This window comes from Leucopleurus acutus (genome assembly GCF_964270905.1).
Source record: "Leucopleurus acutus genome assembly, chromosome: 19".
Taxonomy (NCBI): domain Eukaryota; kingdom Metazoa; phylum Chordata; class Mammalia; order Artiodactyla; family Delphinidae; genus Leucopleurus; species Leucopleurus acutus.
Window position 1 is genome coordinate 15,639,993 of NC_139161.1, and position 13,391 is coordinate 15,653,383.

General features: G+C 39.0%; 1 protein-coding gene across 4 annotated transcripts in view; it reads right to left on the reverse strand.

Moving 5' to 3' along the window:
* Nucleotides 1-13,391, reverse strand: part of TLK2 (tousled like kinase 2) — a 101,755-nt gene that overhangs the window by 62,785 nt on the left and 25,579 nt on the right. For 3 of the 4 annotated variants that reach the window (XM_082861754.1, XM_082861753.1, XM_082861755.1), the window contains 4 exons: nucleotides 3,933-4,004; nucleotides 2,965-3,034; nucleotides 1,909-1,952; nucleotides 1,086-1,181 (listed from right to left, as the gene is read on the reverse strand). In XM_082861754.1, the coding sequence (XP_082717880.1) occupies nucleotides 1,086-1,181; nucleotides 1,909-1,952; nucleotides 2,965-3,034; nucleotides 3,933-4,004 (282 nt within the window). The remainder of the gene's footprint in view (nucleotides 1-1,085; nucleotides 1,182-1,908; nucleotides 1,953-2,964; nucleotides 3,035-3,932; nucleotides 4,005-13,391) is intronic. The other variant, XM_082861756.1, reaches the window with a different exon arrangement.

Sequence of the window (13,391 nt, forward strand, 5' to 3'; positions counted from 1 at the left end):
TTTCTAAAATTTTTAAATATAACAAGGATGACAAAATAATAGCAGAAATTTCAAGTTGAATACATTTTCCTAAGTGCTTTAATAATTATAATCACCCTAATGAATGCATGCTTTCATGAGAGAGAAGAGGGGAAGGATATTTTAAAATACTTTAACAATACAGAAGACTAAATCATTTAGGAAAAAAGTAGTATTAATCAACTCTGCTAAGGCAGAGAAGAGCAACTTTCCTAAACAGAGACCTAGGATGAAAACTCCTGATCTCCCTTTTCCCTTGGATCCCACAGCAATACCTGAAGCATCAGTAGACATAATACACTCTTAAGTACAGAGTTCTTACTGGTATCAACAAATTATCCAAAGGCACTTGAGCAAATTAACACAAAATCCTACATTAGCTAGCTCAGGGATTCTCAACCTTAGCACTAGTGTCATTTTGGACTGGATCTTCGTGGTGGCGCCTGCCCTGTGCACTGTAAGATGTTTAACAGCATCCCTGGCCTCTGCCCAGTAAATGCCTATGGCATCCTTCCACTCACCCTCTATTTCTGACCAATAATTACTCCAACACTGCCAAATGTCCCCTGAGGGGACAAACTACCTCCGGTTGAGAACCACTAACTTGGCTATCATGTTTTTAAGAGTTTCAGATCTCACTTATAGGCAGAAAACAAACCTATCCCAAATTTGTGTAGCTTTAGCTTCTCTAGTAAGCCTTAAAAATAATTCAAATGCCAGGAGCTGACCAAATTTTTTTTTTAAGGAATTTAGTTATAGGAACATTTAAGTCTGGCAAGGATAAAAATCTGATGTTTGGATTGGAAATCAGTTCCTTGACAGAACAATGAGCTGCAGGCCTAGAAGTAATTTATTATACTGGGAGAAAAGGGTCAGCTCTTATAAAATGTAAATTTACTGATACAGATTTGAATCTAAGTTAAGTGATTCATAGGTAATGCTATGAACGTTTCTCCTTAATGCCTCATTCCCCTTGGGTAATTAACGGAAGAGAAACTTTTGCTCGAGTGTTCCTGGGCTTCTTGTCTCCTACAACAGGTGTCAAATTTCTCCAGGTGAATGCTTACCGGTAAGGGATTGGATAAGGAATGTTGCGGTGAGGATCGTGCAACTGGTGGAACACTTCTGCCAGGGCTGGTTCCTGGCCCGCTTCCCCCAGCAAACTGGCCAACAGGGAAAAATGGATATGAATAATTCACAACAGTACTAGGCTTCAGATAAGGAGAGTAAAAGATTAATACACAAACAGGTCTTAATTATATACGGCCCCTTTAAGTCAATATATCTTATTCTAGAGAGAAAATGCCATATAAGTCAAATTCTGCTATCTTTTCAACGAGATTTTAAGGAGGAGCTCCAGCAGAAATGTACCAAGATATAAAGAAAACATGGCTAGAAAGGTGAAGGTACACATGGTTTTGAAAGGACGTAAGAGAAGAATGTTTTCCCTTCTTGTCTCAAAATACACGAAGCAGGAATATAGTGGTACAGTGGATGTTAGTGTCTTCTTCAGTAACCACTAAGGATGGGTCAGTGAGCTTACTACAGGTTCCTATGGACTAAAGGGAAGAGGACAAAACAAGAGTCCAAGTCATTTCACTTCAATCTTTGTAAGACACGAAACCTAGTCTGGCCAAGAGAAAAATCACCTCATTTGTGAATTTTTATATCATCACAGAAAAGACACATCATAAACAAATTTAAATTTAGGAAGTCAGTAGCCGTTTCCTCTTATAGAGATGGGGCAGCATAGGGTTGATGAAGATGGGGAGGAAGGGGAGGAGAGCACAGTAAAGGCAATATATTCCTCTCTAAAGCCTTAAATGAACAAAAGGATTTAGGTTTTTAAAAAAATCACTATAGATTTCTTTTTCCAAAAACTTAACTTACCTCAAAGTAATCACTAATTTTATGTCCCCTAGGAGTGCCTTTCCCTGAAAATAAAACCAAAGTAAGTATAGTTTTTCCAGTAACACAAGTAAACCATCATTCGCTAAAGTGTACTATGTATTCAATAACTGCCTATGTTGTTATCAATTCAAATGTCAAGCTTACTTTTAACAAATGAGCCAAAATACCTGTATCATAAGAACAGAAGACAGTTTCCTCCACAAAATTAAAGACTGAAATAAGCAGTGAAAGACTTTTTCACAGCTCGCTTTCCTTTAAGATTCACTAATCTTTCTTTTACAAGTACACTAACAAAACTCATGCCACAACTGTGCATCAAAATAAAACTAAACTATAAACTACACCCCCAACTAAGAGGACAAAAAATGCAAAACAAATTCATCAGAACAAAAGGGTTTATTCTATTTCACAAAAAACTTTATGTGACCTTGTCACTTTGGGAAAATTTTCTCCCAAAAAAGTAAAAAATGATTTGCAGATTAAAAGAATATGGAAAAAAAAAAAAAAAAAGACTAGGGTGTCCATTTCTTGGAAGCTCTGCCATTTCATTTATTCTTCCTTTAATTATTTACAGAAATTTGGCATTACCACCATCATATTTACAGATTTATTCCACTGGGCACCAATGTACAACTAAATAATTGACATGGAAGAAGGGCAGGTAAAAGGACAGCCATGTGACTGAAACCATCTCTGCTTGCCTATTATTAGCAAATCACTGATCCAGTGCAAGACATAGTTAAAACTCCAATGTAACCTCTTTTCTGTACAATAAATACTTAGTCTGAAGACAAAACCATGGCGAGAAGATGGTTAACTTACAACAGGAAAAACCAGAGTCCCCAAAGAACTGACACTGTTTCATCAAGTGTGTATCAAATGGCAAGTCTATAATAAACAACCTGATATTCCCTTAAGGAATACAAATCTTCATTGTTAGGAATCCCTGTGCACAAACTAATTACTTAGTGTGAGCTGGAAATTTTCTAAGTACATAAGAATCTAGTATTTTTACCGGTGTGAAAGTATTACTACCTTGGCTAGTTTCATATGGTTCAGCTTTTCTTTTCCGGTTTCGCTGGTCATTCTGTTTTTTCTCAGGAGTCTGTTAAATACCATATACATCACAATTAGCATTTTGTTAAATTTTTCACATTATGAAAATTAGAGAGTATGTACAAAATATCAAATTTATAAGGATATTTAACTGGCTCAGACAAGTCCTAAATGAGTGTCCAACTCTTAGAGCAGGGTCATGGAAAGAGTACAGGATCTGGAACCAAGCCACCTATACAATTTTTAGCAAACTGCTCAAAGTATCAGAGCTTCAATTTTACAAAGCACAAATGTAGTACACACATCTAGCATATAGTAGGCTCTCAGACAGCAGCTGTTACAATATTTCTACTTTTTTTTTTTTTTTTTTTGGCCATGCCACTCGGCTTGCGGGATCTTATTTCCCCAACCAGGGATTGAACCCGGGCCTGGCACTGAAAGCGCCGAGTCCTAACCACTGGACCACGAGGGAATTTCCACAATATTTCTACTTTAAAAGAGCTTAAATCTAATCCTTTTTTCCAAAAAGGAAAGATATGCATAATCAACTGACTAATTTATTGAAAGTTTTATCTAAGTGCAAAGTAAGCGGTTACCTATCAATGCAGCTAGGTTGTGTGCCTTAAAAAAAAAAAACTTCAAATTTTCTTACTAAAGTCTGTCGGGCCACACTAACCCAACTCTGTTGAAGTACTAAAGAGTGCTAAAATTCAATGGCACCTAGGCTAATTCAGCTACAACTGCAAATCTCTACCCTTTATTGATGGTTATTATTATCGTAATAAAAACCCATCAAGGCCACATCACAACTGTACAACGAGCAAACAACTCAAAGGGGAGTCATTCACCCAGACCCTAACAGGACACCAGAGTTTGCAGTGCTATGGTTTAACCCAGACCCAAAGTGTGGGAATATGAGAAGTCTTGCAATGGATGTGGCTTCTTACCTCTACTTCTTTATCACTCAAGGACCCCACGCTGCACAAGCTCTGGTTGGAAGACTCACTATTGAGTGGCCCCTGAAAAGAAAGAAAAAAGAAAAGGAATCAAAATTAACTAATTTAAGGATGACAGCAAAAATGAGGGAGAAGCCATTTGATTTTGATATCTAAGTCAGGTCAAAGAAGCCAAGAGTTAACTGCAACACCTCTGAGCCAACTTGAAAAGAACTCAATCAACCATATAGTACAGGGCCCTCATGTTAAAATTCTCTAGCTAATATTATTTTCATTTCCTTTATAAACTCTTAACTCGTGCAAATTTTCCCTTCTAGAGTACTTTCACATGTAGCAAGCTCATTCTTTAAGGAAAATAAGCTGGGGAAAATCAATTCTCTTGGCCTCTCGTATCACACAGGCAATATCTGAAAGTTGAGGTGTTAAGGGGTATGTCAAGGGTTCCTCATGAGGAGGCAGTCAGAGACCATAATGAAGGAAACACTTTTCCGAATCATGCTTTAAAACAGGCATGACTGCTAGCTCAAAAAAGTTACAAGAGACTGACTTCTAGCCTAATGGCGTGAGGATCTCTGCTAGCTCACTCCTCAGGGAAACTGATGCAAATTATTTTTAAAAACCACCATTCAAAGCCTCTGACAATGGTCCCTAAGGGCAAACAGCAAATGAAGAAACAACCATTCAGTAAAATCTATGAAAATTCAGCCTGAAAGGTGAAAGTCTGTGGTATTAGAACCAAGACCACTCTCCCCACCCCACCCCCGCCCCCCCATCTCAGCAAGGCTCCATACTGCTGCAGCCAAGAGCACAAGGTCCCCCCTTCCCCCGGCTCTCAGTCCAAGGGCTTTCTTCCTGGGAGGAGCAGGACTTCGGACTTCTCAACCCATCCCCAGCCCCCATTACTGAGGCTAAGTCCCAGGCAAGTACATCAAAGACAGGAGGCTCCCTTCTGCCCAACACCGACTTGTGGAACAGAGGCTCTGCCTTAGGCATGGTCAACTGAGAATACTGGGACCCCAACAGCCCTCTCGCTCAGCTCGTGAGACAGTGGTTCAACACCAGGAGAGACAAGCTGCTGTGGTGCCGCATCTCCACATTCTACCTCCTGGCACTCAGTTCCTACAGCCTGAATGTCACTCACAGAAAAGTATTACTCACTGTCCCCACCCCCAGCTCCAGAACCCTGGCTTGGATATTTTGCCAGGGGGAAAAAGCTGGAACATGTAGTACCAAATCTTTTCCCAAAGGACCTGACTTCATTCCCAACAGTGTGGACAAGTTTAAATCTAAGGGAGGTTTTGGTAAAAGGCAAGCGGAAAGAGATTCGTGTAATGAAGATACAGTCTAGACTGTAGGTCAGCTAGTTTGCAGGAGAGAATCAAGGAATAAGACACCAGGGAGGAGACCTCCCTGGGGTCAGAGCAAATAGCAAACATTGACCTCAGGAACTTTTCCTTCCAAGGAGCCCCAATTTGATTGGATTAGTTTGTAGTTTGTAGAGGAATGTATGCCTCAGGGCACTGCTGAAAACAAGAGAGCAATCTGGACAACTAGTGTAGTTTAACAGCTGGGTTGGTCAGGAAAAGAGTCCTCCTGAGTACCAGTCACCACAGGGCACCTGCAGGCTTGCCTAGAGCCAAGCCTCCCTGAGGAGTACCATGAGGCTTAGCTCTGGGGGGATGGGTGGTAGAACAGACTTCACTAAAATAATCCAGCCAGTCACTAAACAAATAAACAAGCAACAATATCAAGGCCCCAAAGAACAGGATGAGAAATCAGTACCCAGAGGTGCTACAACGTATCATCTAAAATGACCAATTTCCAACAAAAAATCATGAGGCATGCAAAGAAACAAACAAGTACGACCCATATACCAGGAAAAGAAAAAAGAAGCAGGCAAAAGAAACTGCTGGTGAGAATGACCAGATGCTGGATTTAACAGAAAAATATTTCAAAATAGCCATCCTAAATATGTTCATGGAACCAAAGGAAACAGTAACTAAAGAAGTAGAGGAAAAGGGACTTCCCTGGTGGCGCAGTGGTTAAGAATCCACCTGCCAACGCAGGAGACACGGGTTCAAGCCCTGGTCCAGGAAGATCCCACATGCCGCAGAGCAACTAAGCCCGTGCGCCACAACTACTGAGCCTGTGCTCTAGAGCCCGCGGGCCACAACTACTGAGCCTGCGTGCCACAACTACTGAAGCCCGCACGCCTAGAGCCCGTGCTCCGCAACAAGAGAATCCACTGCAATGAGAAGCCCATGCACCGCAACGAAGAGTAGCCCCCACTCACCACACTAAAGAAAGCCCGTGCAACAATGAAGATCCAATGCAACCAAAAAGTTCCCTTAAAAAAAAAAATAGGGGTAAATCTTCATGACCTCAAACTGGGCAAAGAATTCTTAGATATGACACTAAAAGTGCCAACAACAAAAGTAAAAAAAAGATAAACTGGACTTTTTCAAAATTAAAAACGTTTATGGTTGAGAAGACACTATCACCGAAGAAAACCCACGAAAGAAGATATTTGCAAATCACACATCTGATAAGGTACTTGTATGCTGTATAAAGAACCCTTACAATTCAGAAATAAACACAGATAACCCAATTTAAACTGGGCAAAAGGTCTAAACAGACATTTCTCCAAAGATGAGATACAAATGGCCAATAAGCACATGAATAGAAGCTCAACATCATTAGCCAATGGGGAAACACAAATCAAAACCAAAATGGGGTACCACTTCACACTTACTAGGATGGCTAGATTCAAAAAAGACAACAAGAAGTGCTGGCAAGAATGTGGAGAAACTGGAACCCTCACACCTCACACACTGCTGGTAGGAATGTAAAATAGTGCAGGTGCTTTCAAAAACTGTCGGGCAGTTCCTCAAACAATTAAACACAGAGTTACATATGACCCGGAATGCTACTCCTAGGTACATACTGAAAAGAAATAAAAACATGTACACACACAAACCTGGACACAAATCTTTACAGCAGCATTACTCACAAAAGCCAAAAGGTGGAAACAATCCAGATATCCATCAACTAATAAATGGATACACAAAATATGGTATATTCATACAATGGAATATTACTTGACCATAAAAAGGAATCAAGCAATGATATATGCTACAATATAAACAAACCTTGAAAACATTTTGCTGAGTAAAAGAAGCCAGTCACAACAGACCACATATCAAATGACTACTCATGTGAAAATCCAGAATAGGGAAATCTAAGACAAACAGAATATAAACAGTAGTTGCTTAGGGGAGGAGTTGGAGAACATGGGGGTGATAGCTAAAGGGTATGGGGTTTCTTTTTGAGGGGATAAAAATATTCTAAAACTGTGTTGATGGTTGTACGTATCTGTGAATATGCTAAAAACCAATGAATTGTGTAATTTAAATGGGTGAATTGTATGGAATATGAATTATATCTCAATAAGGTTGTTAAAAAAACAACAATTATTAGGCTTAGCGTCAGAAATAATTTACATTCCTTTAAGGGTGTATTAAGTTTTCTTTTCACTGTGTCCTTAAAGCACTATTTTTAAACTGTAATCAACACAATATACCAGAAGGCTTCACAGATACTTGTGAAATTGCAAATAAAAAAAATAAAGTGAAACTAGGGATAAGAAATAAAATCAAATCATGTATTCCCAGTGACATAAATCAACAAAGGACTTATTCCTTTAAAGATATAAGAGTTCCATGATGTTTTAATTGAAAAAAAAAAGAGCTTTATTCACGTAAGAATTCTAGAATAATTTAAATTGAATCTTTCTATGCCTAAATTCTTAAAATATTCCGTTTGTGAATTATCTTTATTGTAACCATTATGAAGTATTTCCCCTCCCCTTGGATAATAATAAAACCGTACATTATATTTTTTTTATTTATTTTTTATTGTTTTGTGTGTGGTATGCGGGCCTCTCACTGTTGTGGCCTCCCCCACCGCGGAGCACAGGCTCCGGACGCGCAGGCTCAGCGGCCATGGCTCACGGGCCCAGCCGCTCCGCGGCATGTGGGATCTTCCCGGACCGGGGCACGAACCCGTGTCCCCTGAATCGGCAGGCGCACTCTCAACCACTGCACCACCAGGGAAGCCCCATACACTATATTTTAACTATCCACTTTACCCACCAACTATCCCTCATTTTCTTTTTTATAAATTAATTATTTATTTTTGGCTGCGTTGGGTCTTCGTTGCTTGTGTGGGGCTTTCTCTAGTTGCGGGGAGCAGGGGAGGCTCTACGTTGCGGTGCGCAGGCTTCTCATTGCAGCGGAGCACGGGCTCTAGGTATGTGGGCTTCAGTAGTTGTGGCACACAGGCTCAGTAGTTGTGGCTCACAGACTCTAGAGTGCAGGCTCAGCAGTTGTGGCGCACGGACTTAGCTGCTCCGCAGCATGTGGGATCTTCCCAGACCAGGGCTTGAACCCGTGTCCCCTGCATTGGCAGGCGGATTCTTAACCACTGCGCCACCAGGGAAGCCCAATCCCTCATTTTCAAAAGGAAATGGCGGGCTTCATTCATCACACTTGCCATTTCCTTTTTTTATATATATAAATTTATTTTATTTCATTTATTTTTGGCTGCGTTGGGTCTTTGCTGCTGTGTGTGGGTTTTTCTCTATTTGCGGCGAGCGGTGGCTACTCCCCGCCGCGGTACACGGGCTCCTCACTGCGGTGGCTTCTCCCGTTGCGCAGCACAGGCTCCAGGTGCACAGGCTTCAGTAGTTGTGGCAAGAGAGAACTGAAGAACCTATTTTTTTATTAGCAATTACTGATAATGACATAAACTGTAAAGTGTGCGTAACAGTGGTGTACATTGTAGTGTCTGAAATATCGATGCAAGAGGCACAAGCAAGGATCCTTGTGGTTCCTTGGGTATGTGTGTCTAACGAAAAGAAAAAAAGGATTAAGAATCACTTAATCCTACCTTTCACCATCCTTTTCTGATGCACCGCATCCCAAATTATTATAAAATCATTAGATTAAATTTAATTAGCAGGGATAAATGACATACATTCCCTGTTCTAAAACAGCTTACTGTCTAGTAAGGGAGCTAACCAAAGGCTTTTAGGCAAACAATGTTATCTTTCAAAAATGTCACTATCATTAAAAAACAAAAATGGCAGAAAAAACCTAAGCTAAATTAGATGAGGATAAAAAGGCATGACTAAATTCAATGTATGATCCTTGATTTGACTGTGGATAGCAAAACAAAACAAAACCAATAAAGGACATCATTGGGACAAAGGCAGAAACTGAATATGGACTATACTAGATAATTAAGTTCCAGTCTATTATTATCAGTCCTTCAATTGTAAATTTTCCTACTTGTTGCATCTTTTTACTAAGGTGCTTTATAAGTTTTGTGTGAGTTCATATTCAGCTTTGGGGGAGTTCTCCACATTTCAGGGGTTAAGGAGCAGTCAGTCCCAAGAGAAGTTTAATGGTCACCTCTGCCAGTGCCCTACAACATTCATCAGTTCCAAACATATTTATACATTAGCTTTCCTGCCCAGGATTTCCGCACAAAATTGTAGTTTCCATTTCTTGTGGCTTTTAACAGCCACAATCCAAAGTTAGGCAGCTTACTTCCATCCTACGTCCTGGACTGGTGGGCAGTTTTACTAGTCTTAATTCATAGACAGGTTTACCCCTTCCCAATTCCCAGCCTTATACAGTTCCAGTTCAAGCCTTTGGTCTCAATTACTACCCCCAGGGGGAAATTAACCCCAAAAGCATAAAAGCTTATGGGTTACCAAAGTTTAACTCCCATTCACCACTGTGACATCTTCGTCTTCATCTCCCAAGTTAAAATAACTGGGATTCAATTTTTCCTATTGTTCTGATACTGCTGACATTCAGGAATTATATAATTTTCATATACTTCATTTAGCCAGTCACTTTACTGAACTGTTACTCTTTCTAATCATCTCGCAGTTTGTTCCTCTTGAGTTTGTTGTCTAGATATAAATCATAGCATTTATAAATAATAAGCTTATACATTCCTTTCCATAATTTATATCTCTTATTGTTTCATATTTTACTGCTTTGAATAAAACATAAATAATCACCATAAAGAACACTGTTTTGTTCTTTTTTCAAGGTGACTCCTCTAGTGCTTTACCATTAAAAACTGTAATAAGACTGCAAAGAGCCAAAATAATCTTATAAAAGTTAGAGTTGGAGGTCTCCCATTTCCACTTATTACAAAGCTACAGTAATCAAAACAGCATGGCACTGGCATGAAGATAGACATACAGACAAAGGATATAGCATGTTCTTAGACTGGAAGAATCAACATTGTCAAAGGAGTAGCAGGAGAGAGTCTTGTCGAAGCAGTTCTGCATCTTGATTGTGGTGGTGGATACAATAAGCTACACAAGTGATAAAATTTCACAGAAGTATATGTACACACACACACACAAATGATGTGCGTATACATGAAACCTGAATGAGTTCTGTGGATTTCACCAATGTCAACTTCCTGATTTTAATATTGTACTATAATTACATGAGGTGCTTACATTGGGACAGAAGGGGTATAACTACTTGCTATAGTTAAGAAATGATAATGGTAAACAATACTTAGGTAGTGCTTGCTACACAGTCAGGTATTCTATATTAGCACATTTAATCCTCCTAACAACCTGTAATGGGCTCAACTGTGTCTTCCTCAAATTTATATGTTGAAGTCCTAACCCCCAAAACCTCAGAATGTATTTGTAGACAGGGCCTCTGAAGAGGTAACTAAGCTAAAATGTGTCATTAGGGTGGACCCTAATCCAATACGACTGATGTCCTTATACAAAGTGGAAATTAGGACACAGAGGCACCAGACATGCACACACACAGAGGAAAGACCATATGAGGACACAGCGAGAAGGTGGTCATCTGCAAGCCAAGGAGAGAAAGCCTCAAAAGCAATCAATCCTACTGACATGCTGATCTTGAACTTCCAGCCTCCAGAACTGTGAGAAAATAAATTTCCATTGTTTAAGCCGCCCGGTCTATGTTATGGCAGCCCTAGCAAACTAATGACAACCTTATATGATAGCTATCAGTAGTCTCATTATTAGATGAGGAAACTATAAGAGAAGTTTAGTGAACTCTCCAACATCACAGAGCTGGCAAGAAGCAGAGCCAGGATCTAGACCTAAGCTACCTGGCTTCAAAATACGTGCTACTAGCCATTCAGTAGCACTATACTCTGGATATATTAATATAGAGTCATCTCTACATATATTAATACATTTTTTAAGTGAGTGCTACATATATATTTTTTAATAAATTTATTTATTTATTTAGGTTGCATTGGGTCTTCGTTGCTGCACGCGGGCTTTCTCTAGTTGCGGCGAGCAGGGACTACTCTTTTTTGCGGTCCATAGGCTTCCCATTGTGGTGGCTTCTCTTGTTGTGGAGCACGGGCTCTAGAAACGCAGGCTTCAGTAGTTGTGGCTCACGGGCTCTAGAGCGCAGGCTCAGTAGTTGTGGCACACGGGCTTAGTTGCTCCACGGCATGTGGGATCCTCCCAGACCAGGGCTTGAATCCGTGTCCCCTGCATTGACAGGCGGATTCTTAACCACTACGCCACCAGGGAAGTCCTATTAATACATTTTTAAAATACTGAACTTGTCCAACATTCTTCGGATAAACTCCCTGAAACAAAATAATTAGCCATTCGCAAGTGTTTTTACTTGAATTTAAACATCTATATATTCATAAATGAAATTAGGTTATACTTTTACTTCCTCATATCTGTCAGGTTTTGCTATCAGAGTTTATTATCCCTATGTTATTATTTAACATGAGAATTATCTACTTCTTGAAAGGTTAGGAGAGATCACCAGTAACCAGGGAGTGAATTTTTTTGCACTGCTTCAAAGGAGTAGGAGGAAGAGGAGGAGGAGGAAATAACTTTAAAATCTTGATTTTTCCTTGGTTATAGGAGTCTATTCTGATTTTACATCTTATTTTTGTCAACATTAATTTCTACTATCTTTGAGTGAAATTATCTAATTCACTGAGATTTTCATATTAATCACATAACTAACAGCATCCATTTCGTTTTTTCTCTAAGTCCTCAATTTTGTTATATTCCATTTACTTCCTCCATTTTCCTCTTTGTTTTCTAATTTTCCAACTCTAGATTGATTCATTCCTAATCTTCAATCTATTGAAAGTCAGCCTTTAACACAACAGTTTATTTTTTTAAATAAAGATAAAAGAAAAAAAATTTTTTAAACAAAGTTTGATAATAAGTTAAGACTCCTCAGTAAAAGCCCTATTTTCCACGCTAACATTTAAGCTGATTACCCTGTCTCCTGCTAATGATTTTTTTTTAAGTAAAACACCAAATGGACAGTTTAAAAAATAGACAAGAGTCAAGTTTCTCGTTTTTAAAAAAAGCAGGGCTCCCCAAAACAAAATAAAACACACTTTTAATATACTTAAATGCACTTTGGGGGGGCTTAAAAATACGTCAGTAACAAGCCTAAAGAAAACCTTGCGGACGAGTTATAAACTTATGAAAACTGAGGTTAAAATACGAATGTTGACAACCAACATTTAGCACATGAATGAAGCCTATATGAACTAAGAAAACCTTGTAGAAGTGGAGGCCAAAGGTTAATCTTTCACTCTTGTAAAAATTTAAATGTCAACATTTGTTTAGTTTCTAAAGTCTTCATTTCCTCCTTGAACTAAATTGGCATCTTAAAAGGGACTGAGAACAGCAGACAAAAGTTAAACTTAAGTATAAAGGAGCACAGTTGACAACAGGGTCAAACTACCTGAGGTAGTTAAAAGATATTCCATTAAAAAAAAAAAAAGATACTCCATTAAAGACTAGACCTAATGGGTTAAAACTAGGGGTCTCTGTACTTTTTTTAGTCATTAGTTAGCACCACCTCTTCACCCCATAGCAGAGTCAAATCAGTGGGGTGATTTTAAATGAATGACTTTGTGTTTTGGCAAGCAAACAAAATATTACAGTATATTGTCAAGAAAATCCTTAACTGATATTAATGATTTTTAGTAGTATTTCAGTCCTAAATAAATGGCAAAATCCTAACCATGTAATTTATTAACATCCATTTCCAGACAAGCAAGTCCAACAGTAAGAATAAGAAATCCTTTGTTTTTTCTCCTGGACAAACCTGCCTATGGAAGTCTATATATTTACTCAAGATCTGGCACATATAACCAACAAGACAGATAATACGACAGACATTGGCAAGGATATGGAGAAAGTTTAACCCTCATATACTGCTGGTGGAGAGGTAAATGGCACAGCCACTTTGAGAAACAGTCTGGCAGTCCCTCAAAGGGTTAAACTAATGACTTAAAAAAAATAGACAGATTTTTAGTTTTATATTATGTTCATCCCTTAATGGACTATCTCTTAACCATAAGACCCAGCAATTCCACTCC